General features: G+C 41.1%; 1 protein-coding gene across 1 annotated transcript in view; it reads right to left on the reverse strand.

The window, feature by feature from the left end:
- Positions 1-19,214, reverse strand: part of SLC6A5 (solute carrier family 6 member 5) — a 73,090-nt gene that overhangs the window by 18,309 nt on the left and 35,567 nt on the right. The window contains exons 11-13 of the mRNA XM_044425746.1: positions 12,481-12,593; positions 9,991-10,122; positions 9,147-9,246 (exon numbers count right to left, since the gene is read on the reverse strand). Of these exons, the coding sequence (XP_044281681.1) occupies positions 9,147-9,246; positions 9,991-10,122; positions 12,481-12,593 (345 nt within the window). The remainder of the gene's footprint in view (positions 1-9,146; positions 9,247-9,990; positions 10,123-12,480; positions 12,594-19,214) is intronic.

Genomic DNA, 19,214 nt, shown 5'->3' on the forward strand with positions numbered 1-19,214 from the left:
TTATCATTAATGGGCCTTGTAGGTATTTATACAGGCTTTTGAAATGCTAGAACCTGTTTGACTAGCTGACAAGTGATATAGGTGTATACTGTGGGATATTATGCCTCCTTCAGATAATTTCCATTCTCTTAAAACAACATGAAAAGCTGCTGGTTTGTGACTTGTTTTTATGGAATAATATTGCCTGTGCATTTTTGTACCATTACCTGAATTCCAGTGCATCACTTTCTGTTGAATATTTGTATCGATTCAGACCGATTTCCTCTGACACTCCCTTGTAAACATTCACTCCACAGAAAATCTACATTATTCTTGTGGCAACCAGCCAAATAAGCTGTTGTCCAGTTAGGTGCAGCCAAAATAAGAAGGCTATGCTGAGGTTTAATCACTTGGCCACTAATAAAATATACTTGTTCTCCTGGAAAGAGTATGCAGTTTTATGGTTTACAAAACAGAACCCAATCAGTAGGACAATTTCTGTCCTCAGCCCATATGTACTGCCTGTATTTGTAAAGTGAATTCTATAAAGAGTTGTGAAAATCTCAGAATGAAAGCAGAAGAGGAGCTGTTGTTCCTATGAGTATCTTTCTGATGGTTAAATGAAGCTGAGTTGTAAAGGCAAGCGACATGGACATAAAGAATAAATTTATTTATGAAGAAAGAGGTTACTTAGGAATCTTCACTGACAAAGGGGGAGAAATAAAACAAGGAGCAGAACTCCTTTTCAAAAATATTTACAACTCCACATTGCCAATTCTTGGCATTTTAGTGCAGCTCGCAACTTTCAGAGCTACCATTAAGAATCTAAACTTGTATAACTGTCAATAAAGCTGTCGTTATGCTGGCTTCCCTTTAAAACACATACACTTCTAAGCTTCTAAGATGATTACTCAAGCAAAGTAACCATAATTGATCCTAAAGACTTTGCAATAAATAGTCCATTGAAATCTAAATATATCTGCTTCATCGATGACTTCAGCTCAGTCTGGTTTATTCATCAGGATCACAACAAATGGAGAGTAGACGGTAACACCCCACCAGCCATCCTGACGAAAATTGTCTTTCCCTACCCACTGTGCAGCACAATATAAGTGGTGGGTGGCCCATGCCTGGGAAGGGACTGCCCATCTGGACAAGAAAGGTCTGCAGGATGGCAATTTTGCACCTCCGGTTCAGAGAATGGATTTAAGATGTGTGTGCATGCATGCACGCACACACACTTTAATACATCTTGAAAAGCCTCCAAACAAGGATTACTCTGAGGGATCCAAGCTAGTTATCTGTTATTGTTTGCAGTTAGTTATCTGTTATTGTAGTTATCTGTTATTGTTTGCAGAGTTAGAGAAAACCTCACAATTAGAACTGGGAAGAAAGATTAAGATATGCATACATTTCCATCAGCAAATGATATCTTAGTAGTGGTCCATACATTATGGAACTCCCTCCCAATGGATGTGGAATTGCTCTCTCTCAACTGCAGTATTTATAAAGGCATTCCAAATCTCCCTGCCTCAAATGGCTTAAAACTGATGTGCCATATTAGTCATGGTTCTGTTTTACCGATATTTATTGCTCTGGCTAGGAATATGTTTACACTGGCTGAATTATATTCTAGCATGCAGTTGTCTTTTGCACTTTTGAATTTTAAAGTTTTCTTATTATATACTCTTGCATTGGTACTTTTAAACTTGTATGTTGCTGCCTAGACCTGGGTCAGAAAGGCAGCTTATAAACAAATTAATAAACAAACACTAAGAGTCTTGTGGCACCTGAAAGAGTAAAGAATTTATTCTGGCATATTTTGTTAGCCTTCAAAGTGGTAAGAACAGCCAAGGAGGGTGAGTCAGTGTTGCACATAAAGTACAGCATCTCATTTTGGGTAACATTTTAACCTTTTGAACACTCCCAATCAAGTGGAGCTTGCTGTGCTCCTGCCACTCAGTGGTCAAAACAGAAAAGGCACTGAAGTTTTGCTTGTTCTCTGTCAGTATTTCTCTGCCCTTAGCATTTCTTAGCAATATGGAGAAGAAATTGAAAGCATCCTTCTAACTTTCCCTACCTCCCATCAGGCTTTTCCTGATGTGCTCCACTTAGTCATTTTTGTGAGTTTAAATATGCTGAGAAAACTGCAATAATGTTTATTTGGGAAAAAGTTAAGTATTATTATGCAATCAAGATTTAGAAGGAGTGCCAGCCCAAGGTCTTCCCGTATATATAATGGCATTGTCACAGAGATCATCATCAGAGGATGCACTATTCCACAAAAGTCCTTCTAGTGACAACCAAGAAAGGGGCCTTTCCTGGGTGATGCCACCCTCCCCCTAATAAGACTCATGCCAGCCAAGATGCCAATATGTTGAAAACGTTATTATGTATCTTGGTATTTGATGGTTGTGACACTTATTGTGATTTTCAATGGATTGTCATTGGTGGAGTTTTAGTACAATTTAGTTATTTTTGTATTTTTATCTTGAATACTTTTACATTGATATTATAGTTTTATTGGTGAAGATTTCTGGATATAGAAATACTTTTAAATAAAGAAGCAAACATAACATGGAACCCAAATGGCACCCTCCAATCCTGCTGAAGCTAACAAAAATGTTGCTGTACCATTCAGACCCCAGTTCCTACCTTCACCTGTTCCCCAATCAGTCATGGTTTCACCTGAAGCATTCTCTTAATTTATTCTTTCTTTCTTACATTTATATACTGTTCCATAACCTGGAGGGCACTTGGCTGCATAGTAAAGATTGTTCCCTTGGGGTTGCTATCTTGCAGTAGCTCCTTTCTTTCTACAGTAGCTCCTTTCTTTCTACATAAACAGAAGAAAGTTGGTATATTCCATATGTCAGTATGACTGCCAATGTACATTCTCAGTGTCTATAGCACTGTACTGAGTGCCTTTGGGAAAATTTATGGCTCCTTACCTTAAAGCCATTTACTCTTATGAACAGTGATGCTGCTGTTGGATATAAGGAGCATCTGGGCAGAAGAAATGACAGGAGAAATTCTTAGCATTAGTGGGTGGATATGAGACTAGACGGAAGGAGAAAAGATCTGACCTCAGCTCTTATAGGTAGGTGTCATCAATACATGTTGTTAAAAGGCATGACATTTGGCGACATGACTCATTGCAATGCAAAGAAGGGTGTAGTAGGCAACAAAGAGCAGAAACCCAAGGGAGCCCGAGGGACCAAGGCAAGGCAGAAGAGGTGGGGCTTTCCCTGGGGGAAATATTGAGTGAGCAGTCTGACAGGAAGGAAAACAGAGCTTCTGAAACCTAAGGGAATTCCTGGAGAGTCAGTGTAAACAGTTCTCAGCTAGATGGACCAAGAGTATGACTTGGCATACGGTAGCATCCTATATTCCTAAGACACATAGGTGGACAAGGAGAAGAGGATGACCAATGGTCAACAAAAGGGCAAGTTGGATCTGGACAGAATATCGACTTTGGATCTGGCTCCAAGAAGGTCATCTATAATTGTAGCAGGGAAGTTTAACTGGGAAAACCAGTTAAACCAGAGAGTAAAAACAGCTGGATGGGTGAAGCACATAGCTTGAAAGAGCAAGTGAAGACAACACAACTGAAAAGCACACTCCAAGAGTTTGAAGACAAAAGGAAGAAGCAAGACTGACCAGTAGTTAGAGGGTAAGGACATTGTTTTAGGCTTTTAGGAAAAGGATATATCACGGTCTCTCACAGACAATATGGGGCTCTGTATTTATTTATGGAACCAAGAAATCCACCAGCACAGCTGAGATAGCAACCCTACTCCTGTTTGCTTGATCTTCTTTCTCAGTTTGAAAGAGATAGGAGTTGGGCATGTCTGATATTTTGACTCTCTTTCATCTTCTTCAGTATACTGGCATACTACTTAAACATGTAAAGGAATCAGACTTATCCTAGAAAATCAACTTTCAATCATCCCTTAGCAGTGCTGTAAGATGGAAACGGGTAGCAAATTGGGGACTTGCTAGAATGCTCTGCTAGAGGCAGAGACGGGATGCAATTTGTATCCCCTCTAAGCATAAATTTCTTATAGCTTGTAAGGATGCTATTTTATGAGAATTTCTTCTACTCCCAGCTAGGTCTCTAATGTGTCTCTATTACAATAAAATAGCACAAAGGTGTAATACAAATCTTATAAGCAGGTCTTAAAGCTGAAATGTCTTGCAGTATATCCAGTGAGTATTCAATTCATTTACAGTAAGTCAAACTGGAAGATGTAAAGAGAGATGCCTGACACTTTAATGCTTCCTTCTTGAAACATACAGCAGTACGCAATCACCCATTTCATAAACAACATCTGGTGCAGCAACTTGGGATATCACAGTTGCTGTTGTTAAAAGGCACAGGTGGTGGTGGGGGAACCACTTCATCACAAATCTACAGACAATACTGTTCTGGTATGGATATTCCCACTTCTGACTCAAAGATATATCAGCAGTTTATTTAGTTCTAAATCCTTCTCTTAGATGAGGGCACATATGGCTTCCACTGGTTTCCATGGAAACAGGCTATGAGCATCACTTGACTTCCAAACATGACTTGGTTCTGATGCCTACATGCATAGTTAATTGTGATGCATTGTGGGATATTCTACTGGCAATAATGTAAAAGGTGAACAATTTTTTTTGTCATAGGTGGTATAGCCCCACCTATTACTTGGCTCTCTTATTTCCTCTTGTAAAACATCTGCAGTATCAATCCATTTGGATTCTAGGACTGGGAACCAGAAGCCTTACTTGCAGCTGGTCAGCCATCTGCGAGGGATGGTTTACCCTGGTGCCCTGCAGTAGCAGGGGGTTGGATCCTGATGGCCCTCTGGCCCCTTCCAGCTCTACTATTCTATGATTCTATGCCACTATCCAATGTTTCAAAAGAAGCTGTTGGCCTGCTTCTTGCTATTCTTCAGCAGCAGCACTCTGGATGGAACTGCAGCTAAGACATCAGAAGAGGTCTGTGGAAACAAAGCACCCAGAGTATCCAAGGATAAGCCTACCAATTTACTGACAGTGACTTGGCTACTCAGTGAGAGCAACTTGTCCCTCCGGCATTGACTGAGCTGCCCTCAAACAGCCTCTCCCTGCTTTTTGCCTCAATTACCAGCTTGACTTCAGACCTTCAAACCTTGAGACTTCATTTTATACGCCAAGTGATTTGCTGGACGGCTACAATGCCGTCAGCCCTGCCTGCATAAGGGCAGCTCTGTCAATGCTGCCTTTGAAAGGGAACAGACAGTCTTGTCGTCCAAGAGTTCCATCATCCATAACTGACATCAAATTAGCCATGGTGATAAAAATCCATGCAGACTGTGAGGAGTTCTGAAAGGGCATATCTGGATTGTGTAAATAGGCAACAAAGCAGGAAAAAAGAGGATCAGTTTAAGTAAGTTAAGTGACCTAATCTGGGACAAATGTCCTAATTGAACTGGCCATGACTAGCCAGCAAAATGCTCCTGGAGTAGTCAGTAAAAAGTTACTTAGTGTGCAGCAGCAGCTGTGAAAAGGCCAATTCCATGCTAAGAAACATTAAGAAAGGGAATGGAAAGATAACTCTCAGTGTAGAGGAAATGGGTATTTCAAAGGTTAGCAGTTGTAATGACTATTAGAATTTTCCAATTCAGAGGCTCTCTACCAATAAATGTCAGCTGCTGAGTTGCTCCAGTGGGCAAAGACTGTTGCTTTCAAGCTCCTGTGGGCTTCGCAAAGGCATCTGTTTGGACACTTTGAGAAGCAGAAGGCTGGACTACTTACCTTGGTGTGATTCAGATTGCAGCCATAGGGTCCCTCTCCATTTGTGCTCAGTTGCACTCATGGAGTACCACATTAATGCCAGTGGAAAGATTGGCAAAAGAGCGTACTTGCAGATCTGTTAGAACAGTCAAATGGACAGTTGCCACTGTGGAACAGATCACTGAATTGGTGTAAGCATTTTATTTGGATGGTATCTCCAGTGATGAAGAGAAGGATGGTGGAAGTAGTGGCGGGGTTGGCTTTGCAATCCAGGAATCACAGCTCTGGTCCCTATCCTTCTTACTTCACTTGTTACTCACAAACTTGATGGTGAAGACAGAGGTAGCTAAACAGATGCTTTGATGGTTATTTCTCTGCTTGCCAGCCTCTTAATTGCTCCTGCTGAATGAAGCAGGTGACATTAGGCCCCATCAGCCTGGAATTTACAGGAGGATAATGTTGTTCTAGCATCTTCCAAAAACACATACAGCTTCTCTAACATGCAGGCAATGGATGGGGAATGGTGTTATACAAAGAAAGAAGAAGCCACACGCATTGCTGGGAACATCTGGTGGGATTATAGGAAAGAAGTTGACAAAGAACTACAGAGAAGTTGCCATATCTGAGCATTTATCTAAATTGGTTATCTGTTAGTTCTGTGCAGTGGGTAGTGTTGCTTTTGAATGGATTAGCTTGCTTGCCCACTAAACCTTTGACTGCTATATTTTGGGGGAGGAAGCTGATGAAGATAGGCATAAATACTTTTACAGAAACATCACTAAGAAGGTAGTAACTATCCTGCTCTTTTTATTCATTTTAGCACTTTTAATTAATTAACAGGATATCAACCGTCCTGTCAAGTCACTACACCTTTCAAGTCATGCATTCGTTGGTTCTGTCTTAGGGCCAAAACAGACATTAGTTTAAATCTGCGGGCAGGATCCAACAATTCTCTAGCACTTGTGCTAATGACCCTGCATCAGCATCAACCAATGCCTGTGCAATTAGCTAGTGCTCCCAAGGCAATGGAAAAAAGCAGCAATTTGGCTAGCGCTGGGGTACAGTCAGATCCTATCTTTTATTTAGCAAACTGGCCTTTTTTTTTTTTTACTCTAGGGTAGAAAAAGTTGACCTCATCCAGGATGAAGCTGTAATATTAAGGAGACATTTAAAATTTGGGCTGGGGGCTCTGTACCTATTCTGAAACATAGATGAAAATGTGAGGCAGCTAGATATGGTTATGTCTATTTCAGCCCTTAGGCTTCAGTCAGTGGTTTATTTCTGGAAAAACCTTTCTGATAGTGTAAACTACATCAATAAACATGAGTGTTGATTGATTATCAAATTTGACAATATGTACACACAGTTTTACACAATGCATCCCAATCTGGCTTCCCATCATTTAGGGAACACTCACTTCCCTTAATGATGTGTGGCAGAAGAGTGCTTAATTGTAGCAGGAGGAGGAGGTTTAGCAGCAGTACAGGTATAGTGGTGTAGCAACCCAAATAAACCTGAGCAAGTTTGAGGGAGGAAAAGGAAGGGACAGAGATTCTGTCAAAATATGGGACTCTGACTATTCTTTCATGAAGTAGAGACTGGTAAAGTTCCAAAGTTCTAACTTTCCAATTACTATAGATAAGAGCATATAAGGCGACTTGCATACAAGACAAGATTGATATTTTGGGCTATTTTTCTGGCATTTGTCATATGCTGGGTGTATAAAATGACACCCAAGTTTTGCCTCACTCTTTCCAGTTTCCAGTACATACAAGTATATCTCTAGGGGGGAAAACCAAATAACTCTAGGGAAAGAAGGCAAGTATCTCTAGAGTCTTCACATCCGCTGACAGACAAAAAAACATCAGAAGGGCTTGATAGTAAAGAGTGTGGTGTCCCCAAACAGACTCCCTAGGGATCCAATGTGGGGCTTAGAACCTATTCTCCACAGATACAAGGGTCATACGGTATGATGAAAATTTTTCACCTGGCATATAAGATGACCGCCCGATTTTTGCCTCACTATTTCCAGTTTCAAGGACAATCTTATTTACTGTTATATATGGTATGTGAAATATAATAGAGGTGAGCACCAGTAATATGCCATTTTATAGGTTATGAATATTATTTCAACTGCCTAAAATGGGGATTCAAACTAAATGAACAGGTGTTATCTGCCAACAAGAAATTCTTCACACCATTGCTTACAAACACAACTTGGTATTTGTATTGTTTACAAATATTGGCCTGGGTCCAGACCTTGCTTTTTATTCTCAGCAGTGGAAGCATGTCTTGAGAAGCATTTTATTCAGAGAATATTCTCCTGGCAATGATGTTTGGATTCCCTGCATTCTCTTGCAGCCAAATCCTCAACTCAGGAGAATCATGAGCCTTCAGGAAGAGTGAAAGAGATGATGAAGGGGACTGCAAGAGGACAAGAATCAAAAGTTGCTTCCCCCAACTTAATTAGCAGGATCACTTTCCCAGATCAAAAGATTTACGCATATGGAAAGTAGCTTTCCTTTTGCAGATGTCTAGGCCTGGATACCTACTGCGCTGTTTACAACTTTGTTGCATAGTTTATAGCTTCAGACTGTTTAAAAATCCAGCTTGTAAAAATTATAGGTCATGAGTACACCATCATTCGTCAGCCATTCATGAAACCTAAACCCTGGTTACTGTAAGCCTACATACATATTTGTGAAATTTACAATTCATGCTAGCCAATATGTTAACTATTACCTTTGCATGTCCTATGAAAGCAGCACTGAAACTCTTGCAGCCTGAGAGCTGGATTCCAGTGCTTTCTGAGTTCCTGCGAGCCATTTTCCAGTGTTGCTTATGGGACCAACAGCAAAAAGAGGCATGACCAAACATACCAGAAAGACCAAAACTATCAGCATATTTTAGTTCAAAGCTTTTATTGCTCGCAATTAGGTCTCGGGAAAGGTTTTTCAACCATTTAGAATGAAGACTTGGGGGAGAAGGGGGGAAATTGCACAAAAATTGGAAAACCACCAAATGATATGCGGACGGGGGGAGGTGACACGGTCCAGGTAAGTGAGTATGGCCATCTCATGAAACTTCAAGGCCTGGGCTGGCACCACGATTTGGCCTGCAGGGCTAAACTTCCCTGTTCTACCATGGTTATCGAAACATTCACGTTAATTATAACAAAATGCTACCTACCATGATTGACGCACTGTACTGATCCCAGCTGCAGCAATACAAATACTTCTTAGAATTCCAGAAAAATGTTTGATAACTATTCTTTATTTTATATGCCAAAATGTTGATGATTATGCCCTTTGTTTCTAAAAACAGGACTAGTTACTGTGTTTCATGCATTCGATTTTCACATATAGCTATCATTCGTGTGATCTACAAAATAACACATAGTTTCTTACCATAAATGTATGAAATGCCGACAAGTTCAAAGATGGCTATTATAACAAGAGAGTAAGATGCTGCATAGGTGTCCACGAGCTGCAACATGTACATCCCACCCTAAAATTAAAACAAATAATTAGTAACAGAAATACCCCAACTAGAAGGTAGTTTAGGTGATTAAGAGTTTCAGAGAAAAAAAGATTCAGAGTATTGTTGCTTTGTCAGCACAGTGACCTTGATCCCACCTGGAAATATTCTTGAATTTTCATGAACATATAGCATTTTTCAAGACTATCCCATTTCTTGCCAACTCTCTCACCAATAGGAGAAATCTTACATGCGGTGGAGTGGGGCTACTATGGGGCAAATCATCCATAATTCCCAAAGCCGGACAAGCACCTCCCCAGCCATGCTGTGGCTTTACTAGACTTTTCAGGCTGTTGAATGTTTGTTATTCAGAATATCCATTTCAATGTGAAACATACGGGCAGCTGAGATAAGCTACAGCAGCTTCCAAGTGGTGCAAGCTGAGCAGTCTGATTTTTGGGCCTCGTAGAAGAATGGAGAGGAGTTGGACCCAGTATTTAAAGCTCTTTCTCCCTGCCTCATCCCTCCAGCATGCTGTTTCAAGGCCTAAATTTGGCAGTAGTTTTACACTCATGACCTTCAGGAGTGGAGCAAAGCTCCATCCCACTGCAACCACAACTAGCCAGCAGATCCAATGGTTACAATTACTCTGAAAATGTACTCAAAATGCACCTTTAATTTTAAAGGTAATGTTTTCATGAAGTTCTTACAACTGTACAGTCAGACTTTTTCCTATTGGAAGATAATGTATACATATTATGGGAAGGCTTTTACCTGAGTGATCATAGGAAAGCCCATGATGAAAAAGGCAGCACAGCATACGAGAGTGAACAGGGGCTTGTGAGTACGCAAGTACTTTGGGAACTCATCTGAAACTGACGTCACTATCGTCTCAATCGTGGCAAACTGAGGAATATCGAAGAAAACAGCAATTAAAACAACAGCAATCAATGTAGAAAAACAGATATTGGTTGAAAAACCATATATCCAATCTTGCTACCAAAACAACTTTCAGACAATATAAGCTTTAGTATTCCGGCTCACTGAACAATCTAGGTAAGGTCTTCTCTACATAACACATTAACCTGCCACTTTAGTTAGGGTTCCACTTTGAGATTCTTTGCATGGTTAAAAGTGGCTCCCTTATATGTCCCCCCACCCCACCCGGACTCTCGCGTTCTCTGCCTTACTACATTTCCCATTATATAACCACAAGGTGGAGCTTTGCTCTCGTGAAATGATGGCAATGCACAAGTTTCCCATTCCAGTTCATGTCACCATTCCCAGATAACTGTACACTTTCTTCAGTGTAAAAAAAAAAGAGTGAAAATACTTGGAAAGCACTGGAGGAGGATGACATCACGTAAAGCACCCACAAGCTACCACTGAGAAGAGTGCCATGAATGCACAATAAAGGCCTCATGTAGAGACTCCTTACTTCTTTTTTAAAAAGCTACTCACATACTTCATGCCATTTGCTACTGGGAAAGAGAACAAGAGGGATGTGTCCTCGGTCAGTTCAAGAGCTCCATTGGAACAGCTTTAGCCGTACAATTGTGGGGATCTGGTGAAAGGTGTGGGAATATCAAAATCTGGTGAAGGAGCAACACTGATTCTACCTACTTTCTCCAAAAGAAAAGGGGCAGGGGTATTTCAATGGCAGAGCACCTGCTTTGCATGTCAAAGGATTAAATTACAATCCCCAGGTAGAGCTAGGAAAGCTCATTGACACTCTGGAAACGCCTTCTCAGTCAGTGTAAAGAGCTCTGTCCTAGATGGACCAGTGGGCTGATACAGCATATGGCAGCTTACTATACTCTTCACAAGAAACCTGGGTCATCTGACACAAGATGCCTGCCACTGAAAAGTGGAAATAGCTTGTAATGCAATTACTCCAATTATTACAGAAAAAGCCTAACAAAGCTCCAATGCCTGTTGAAAAATGTCTTACTTCCAGCCTTACCAAGTATGCCACAGCGGACATTCTCCCTAAGCATGAGCCTGGACCCATCTCCACCACTGCCCCACTTCTGCAAAGTCAATTTTTCTTGATGCCAGTGCTTGGAGGCTCCAACTTCTTGCTAGCACAAGAGTCCACATCACGCCCATAAAGGCCTTCCATGCTGCTTTCCTGACCCAGCCACGTTTGATCTAACTGCCTTTTCATACTACTCATATTGTTTGTTGGACTGAGAACTTCAGCTTTGACTTTGGGCCAAGTCTGAGCATAGCAGATAGATTGCTCTCCCTATGGGCCTAACTGATTAATTTCCAGCTGCCTCATTTTCCATGCCACCCACCCCTGCCCAGCTAGAAAATTGATTTGAATTTTGTAATTGCATTCTATATGGCTCCCGATACAACTTTTGCTAACCAAAACATCAATGTTGGCTGGAATCCCATGCACATTTCCCTGGGAGTAGATCCCACTGAACTCAATAAGGCTTGCTTCATAAATGCATTGTTTGTATACGGCTAGGTCATGATTAATGTGAGATCAAACAATGCAATATTTGATTTAGTGCAAATTGTACAATACCAGGTTGTATTTACATTAAACACAAGTTAGTTATATGAGGCTCGCACATGCATGGTTGAGGTTACCATTAGGGTTTTAGACACTGGTACCTCAAGTCCACACTCCTTTATCTTTGTATGCACTTGTTTTGCTGCCTGCTGTAATGTATGTTAGATTTCATGATTTGCTTTAATCAATTTAAGACATGCACTTAACAAAATGGAACAAAGGAAGATTCCTTTGGATAAAAACATTACGAACGCAAATAAGAAAAGGGTCATTATTACATTAATTTGATGCCATTGAATGACAAGAGCTCATAGCTACTCTAAAATAGGACAAGATGTCAGAATGTTTGAATCCACAGTATGGAATATTTATAAAACATGCAGGGAAAATTAATTTGCATGAGCTTCTGGTTTATTTCATTAATAAGCACGTAAAACATATGTTTAAGAGTTTTCATTGCCTATTTCCATTGAGCTTGAACTAATGATCATACTTTACATATAACAGTAACTTCAAATGGTGCAAATTTGAATAATACAACCACTTCATGCAATTCATTATCTGCACTAATCAAGATCTAGCTGCATTTATTTTGCCTGAAAACCACAGGTGCATGCAAGATTCAGTGCAGCTTCAATCAGCTGGATTGCATTTTTAATGCAATATTTTTTAATCCAATATGCACTCTCTGGTCCTTTAGTAAACAACAGGAAGGTTGGTGAAAAAGCCAAGTTTACCATGGTATCCAAGCCAAGTGTTAGAAGCATCAAGAAGAAGATTATAGCCCAGAATGGTGAAAGAGGAAGCCTAGTCAAGGCTTCAGGATATACCACAAAGGCAATTCCAGGACCTAGATATGAGAACACAAGAGACAGATCTTATGTTTATTCAAAGAGATACAAATGATTATGAAGGACATCAACAAGGAACAAGAAAGGAGGGTTCATAAAGTCCATGTTGTGCTAGAATTCAGATCAGTGCTGTTTCTACTGTATTTAGTCGTATAGTCATCAATATGGAATTAATTTAAGGATTTAGACCTCAGTTCCTACTTCCCAGTAGATTACATGACCATGGAGTTCAATGCTGCACTACTACATTTTCAAGCAAAATGGCTCCAGAGAATCCTAGTGGAAACCAGTGGTTGCTGTTGTGTTTTTAATTGTATTTTAGTCTGTTTCTTTTCCTTATTTTTAGGGGACAATCCAGTGTACTTCAGACATCCTCTGGAAGGTCATAGGATTCTTTGGAGTCCCAGCTCCAGGATCCTGCAATCTTGGAGGTGTGAGACTGAACACCATGCCAGTGACCCCACACACAGTGTTGCAACTTACTGCTGCCAAACAGGGAGCAAAGTAGGCTGCAGAGTTATGGCGATTTCAGTGAGCACCCCAGCCTCCTCCTCCCTCCCACTCTTGGTCCTGAAAATGGCTATTTAGAGAGTTGAAAGGTACAGGAGCTATCTCCACCCCACATTTTGCACCTTGCCTTGGAAGCTCGCAAACCTCCAAGTTCAGAAGTTTATGAGCATCTGCTGTGGGAACAACAGGACTGTGCCTTTAAATCAAGCTTTATCTCTGATTATAAACCACCTTGCATACTTTTTTTCCTTGTAGAAAAGCAAGGCACAAATCAAATAGAGGCTATTATTAGCAGGACAAGAATTTGCTATACATTAAATATAGATATACTATGACCATGGATAGAAGAGACTAGAAAAAATAATTTGTGTTTGCAGGTACAAACCTTCATATCCTTTGGAGGATTAGAACCAGTATTTAATTTTACTGCTTCAAAACTGTATTATAGAGGATTCCACTCCTTTTTGATTTACGAGCTTTCTCTACTGTCCTTTCTCATTCATTTACCATTGATACACTTGCATCCAGTTGTGTCCTTCTACCAGGAAACTGACCCTGCTAGAGCATCAAACTACCCACCTGGCACGGAGCCCCCTACACATCTTCCAGAGTCAGAGGATCCTCAAAAGCAGATTTGTGGGCTGGACAGACAGGTGGGGGGCGGGTTACTCCTATTGTTCCAACAGAAGTCCACTTCTGTAGCAGTGCTTTTAGCCCTGAGATATTGCCCCCCTCTATTTTGTAGAATACAGTATAATGCAGTGGTGCTAGTCCATCGCTGCAGCAAAACGGTTAATTTCAATGCATGCTTAGTAAATCCTTGACAGATATTAAAAGTATTGCTGGTTGAAGATATTTTTATTGGTGGGATGCAATGCAAGCAGTTCACTTTAAAACCTGCTATTAGCTGGCAGTATTTCTGGGCAAGAAGGCCTAGGGGATGTTATATATTCATGAACATGCTCTTTCATCTCTTGATTAAAGATTTCTTCTTGACTACTATAGATAAGAAGACTGTTTGCACTAGCTGCCTGCATTTGGAAATTAAATTAAGGAATCAAACTAATGAGTTTCTAGAATTCACCATACCCTCTGGGAAAATTTAATTGCATAACATGAAACTGCAAATCTCCCTTGATTGGAATCCTCTAAATTAATCGCATGGAAAGGTGAAAGCTTCGGCCACCAAGAGCTGGACATACATGAAGGCAACTGCCTGACTTCAACAACAATCAGAGTAAAAGCACACATTTTTTTTTCTTTTTTCTCTCTCTTTTTGTAGAATTAATTCAATATTTAAGCAACAGTTCAAATGCCACCATATTATGACAACTGGCACTTTTGGAGACAAAAGTAGATTTCCTTTGGGGAGTTTTAGTACAATTGTATGTTTCATTTTCACTGCAGTACTTCCCAAAATACACACTTTGCAAAGTACTAAAGTCTCCCTGCTCTGCAACCCCCGTCTCTCTTGTGGGAATCCTCAGGAGAAACATGATGCTTTAGACAAAAGAATACCCACGGCTCTTTTATTTCACTTCTAAACTTCAGGAACATACTTCTGTAGTCCTTTCTTTCATGGTGTCCAACTGATTTAGTTTGTGCTCAGCAGCTCTTGTCCCTTGACACATTATAGCATGCTTCTGTTTTGAAACTGCAAGTTATTTTGCCATGCTGCCCTGCAGTTTCATGCTGCTTAATCTATAACTTTTAAAAAGCATTTTAATTTGGAGTTTTTATACCCTGCTAGTAGTCAAAGTTCTTGAGGCCTGCACTACGGTCAATTTTAAAAAATAGGTAAGTCATTACAGAGGTGCATAAGTAGGCATTGATTGTTGTAGCCTTCATGTGAAATTACCCATTCCATCTGAACTGTCCATTTCTTGATATGAGGCCATTCAATATAATGGCACTTTTTGTTCAGTAACTGGACAAAATTGCAATCCATTTCTCAAAAACAATGGTGGTGGAAACAGTGGGTGAATCCAGCTGTTGGCTTTGTCTCCAAGCAATCAGTTGGTTCTTCTGCTGTATGCTTCATTCCCAGGTCCCAAAGGGGTCTTGAGGAAGCAGCATACTCTGGAACTCAATAGCCTTCCTCAGACTTCCATCAGCTTCCCTCAAGGTCCTGCTTTCCAATGGCTTCCCCCAAGCAATCCTGTTCTCTCTCCAACATTGGCAGGAGCCTGGAGCCCTTGTCATCCACCCTTGGCCAGACCAGCCCCTGCTTGTTTGCTTGCGTTTGCCACTCCGGTAAGGGACATTTCTATTTTGGCTTGAGCATACAAAAGAAGAAGGAGACGGCAGAGAATGAAGTGGCTAGATGGAGTCACTGAAGCAGTCGGCAGGAGCTTCAGTGGACTCCGGGAGATGGTGGACGACAGGAAGTCCTGGAGGAATGTTGTCCATGGGGTCCCGATGGGTTGGACACAACTTTGCGACTAACAACAACAACATAGCTTAGCGTATCAGCCAGGTGCAGGTGACATGTTAACCCATGGTGAGCTATGTAGCCCCTCAGACAAGCCATGGGCAACTGTGGGAGTTCCTTTACCTTGCCATTCCCCTTCTGTATGTGTAAACTGGCTCTGTTCTTGAACTAATATTCATGGAAAGCCAGTCACTGCATTCAAAGCCCCAATTTTCTTCAGGCTGGCTCTTCTTGTTTGCTCATTAAGCCCTTTTTAACAAGACAAACTCACCTAGAGAGGTTACCTTGGAAGCATAGCGGATCTCTCTGTACACATTTCTAGAAGAGGAAGCAACACAAATACTCCTGGGTAAAGTAAGCACAGAAAGTGCTTTGGACAGACTCCTCCTTCCCTCTTTCTTCCTTGCTAGAGACCAGAGCACAGGCACCCTGTACTTTCCAGGCACCAAGGAAAGACCTCCTGTTTTACCAGGCATTTTAGTCTTTCAATTCTGTTGTTTTGAATCTGACACTGTATTTTAAAACTTGGCAATGTTGCTAGGTTTCCATTTTACACTGCAGTTCTGAACTATTTATAGTGTGTGTTATGTTGTATTTCATGATTTTAATTATTGTGAAATGCCCAGAGAGTTTTGGCTATTAGACAGTGTAGAAATACAATAACCAAATAAATAAACTATCCATTGAACCCATTCCCATTTCAGTCTGCTCTCTCCACCACTAATGCTCATCCCAACCCTGCTGTTCTCTTTCTTTCTGCTCCCATGCTACTTGGTCCCATCTTCTTCTTTGCCATATTATCTAAACAACTCCTCCTGTTTTAAACCAAATGGAACATAAATTTTTTAGGCCTGGAACCTGTCTTAGACAAGAACACAGTTAATTTCCAGTATAAAAGTACAGTTGTAAAAGAAGTCTTGTAGGTTCATGGTTTGATGCTTGTCAATAGATGTGCTAACTGGTGTTATCCAGACCTTCCAAATTCTTGTGTGGTTGTGCATGGACTTTTTATCCACAGATACTTTATGACCAAAAGCCCTGGCTTAACAAATGTCTCTGTCATGAGAATCTGCATGGCTTTGTACAGACAACCATAGGGCAGTACAGAATGAAATTAATAATAATAGTAATAGCAATAATGTGTTTAGATAAGCAGCACATTTGGTACTAATTAAGATCTTCTGGTTTAGACAATACCCCATCCACTTACTACAATTTCTGAGAATTGAAGTAAGTGGACAAATGTGAACTCTTTCCATGAAATATACATGTTTCCTGCTGAAACTTCAGATTCTGCTTCTGGATCTCTGGGCTATGACAGAGCCAAGAGAAAATTACTGCTGCCATAGCCAGACGTTAAGTTCTCAGAAGATGAGGCTGCTATGGCTGAAGTCGCATGCTGTTTTGGTGACTGCAGCAGATGCATGAAACAAGGAGAGAGCAAAAGTGTTTACAGTTAGCAGATGTTCTAATCTGGATTGAACAAGAACTTTGTCATCCAAGTTTTGAGTTAAGGATGATCCTGTTGCTTGTCATCTTTCAGAACCATTCTCAGATCCAGGAAGTTAAAACAGTAAGGTAGCAGAAAACTAATACCACTTTGTGGTCATGAGAAAGCTGCAGAGGATTTTAGGGATGGTGAGGGAACACATAGTTCCCAGCATGCAGCATAGTTCCCAGAGACCCCAGAGATTAAACACTCTTTAATATCATGGCCTTTTACATTCCCCTTGGCATGTTCACCATCTCTTTTTACAGACAACCTGTGGCAAGCTCAGATGGTACTTTAAACCAAGGGTGGCTCCAGCAGTGGTCCTCAGGCACCACCCCTTTCTTCCCCCCTCAGCCCTCCAACCAGTAACCCAGGGGACATGCACTGGAACAGTGAGTGGATGGTGTTAACTGGAGTAGCCAAGAGGTGCTTCCCCTGCTAAGAACCTCCTCCTTCCATGGAGGAGTGTGAGGCAGGCAACAGGAAGGAGTGAACGGTGTGGCACTGGACTTGGAAGGCCACTGCCAGATGACTCAAGTCCTCCTGTTTTCCTGGCTCAGTCAATAAGGACCACCAGCCAGTGTGGAAAGGGGGAAAGAAGATGAGGATTGCTGGGGTGCTCTGCTTGGCTTCCTCTCAAGGAAAGCAAGCAGGGCAGCTTGTTCCTTCCTGCTGTCCTGCCGATGCTCACAAGAAATCCCATTCCCCCTCCGACATTGGCAGGACCATGGAGGAAACCAGTTAGAGCTGTGCCAAGTGCCTTTCAGGCATCTGGTCAACTGTAACCAGCTACACCCCTTGATCAGTGTAGCAAGCCGCTTAGCCAAGGTGCTCTTCTAATTTGGGGGTTGAACATGGCTTAACGTGTCATCTGGGCTCAGAGCTTTGAACAAGCCATGGGTTGTTTATAGGCCGTCTCAAGAGAAACAGTGGTGATTCACAGGACTTGCTAAGCCACCTCTGCCCAGTGTTCAGTGTGCCATGCAAATCCAGTCAATAAAACATGTTCTCAATACAATGCAACATAAGTGGCACAAGTGAGAAATGCAACCGTTCCAGTCAAGTTGTTCCTCTTCCTGTATTCAAGAGAAGTTGTTTATAATTTCAAGCCTTTCTATACCACTAAAACAACTACTAAGTATTTAGGCAATGCTATCAATGTACACAATGCTTTACAGAGCAATAGAAACAAAAGAGAGAGAGGCCCTTAACTTAAGAAGCTTACAATGTAGATTTTGACAGTGGTGGAGACAGCAGAAATAAAGGAAATGGTAACAAGGGGTATCAAACTGAATAAATATGATTCAAATTGTATAGAAATTTATTCATACATATCCAGACTCCTGACAAGCTGTTTTTAGCAATGCATCTTCAAAAGGAAATAAAAGACAAGCAGGATGGCTTATAGCCAAAGCAACATAGCTGCAGCTACTTTAAGAAGGCTCATGAGACATGGCTCACTGAGGATATGGCTTTCCAATGTATGGGTATTACCAAGATTATGTATCCCAATCTTCAAAACCAGGAGAATGTTAAGCATTACTAGGTTTACAAAAGCAGGAATGAAATAACACATAATTAACCAACCCAACTCGAAACAGGCCTACATATGCAAGCTAGACAAGGATTTGAAATCATACAATGACCTGAACTATTGGTTAATGTAGATTATGAATTCAATCATTTATAATAAATAAATAAAGCAGATCCCTGCTCATTTACTCAGAAGCATGCTAAATGGAATACAGGGAGAAATACAGAGTGAGCCAATGACCCTTGGAGAGTGTCTGGAGGGTCTTAGGGTGCTTCAAATCATAAACACCTTCAGATTGCTCTCCCCACCAGTAGCCAGAACAGAACAAGCTGTTTCTCATGAAAGTGATCTCAGAGAGGCATAAACACGCTGCTCCAGGAGGCCTGGGGAAGAAACCAGGGCTACCAGGATCCAAAGTATCCATGCAGCATTCTAGCCTCCATCTGCCCCTGTCTAAAGCATCACAACTACATGGCTAAATGCAGCCATCAGACTTATTTGAAGAACAGAAAGAACAGGGAGGTGAAAATCAACCCCACAATTCTCCTCCCCTACATAAGATACCCACAATTGTCTGAGTTCAGATGCTCATGGGCATCCTGATCTAATTACATCTTTATATCTAATTCAGGGTTGTGGTTCTAGTGTCTCTC

The sequence above is a fragment of the Varanus komodoensis genome, unplaced genomic scaffold (genome assembly GCF_004798865.1).
Source record: "Varanus komodoensis strain SLA01 unplaced genomic scaffold, ASM479886v1 scaffold16, whole genome shotgun sequence".
In the NCBI taxonomy this organism is placed as follows: domain Eukaryota; kingdom Metazoa; phylum Chordata; class Lepidosauria; order Squamata; family Varanidae; genus Varanus; species Varanus komodoensis.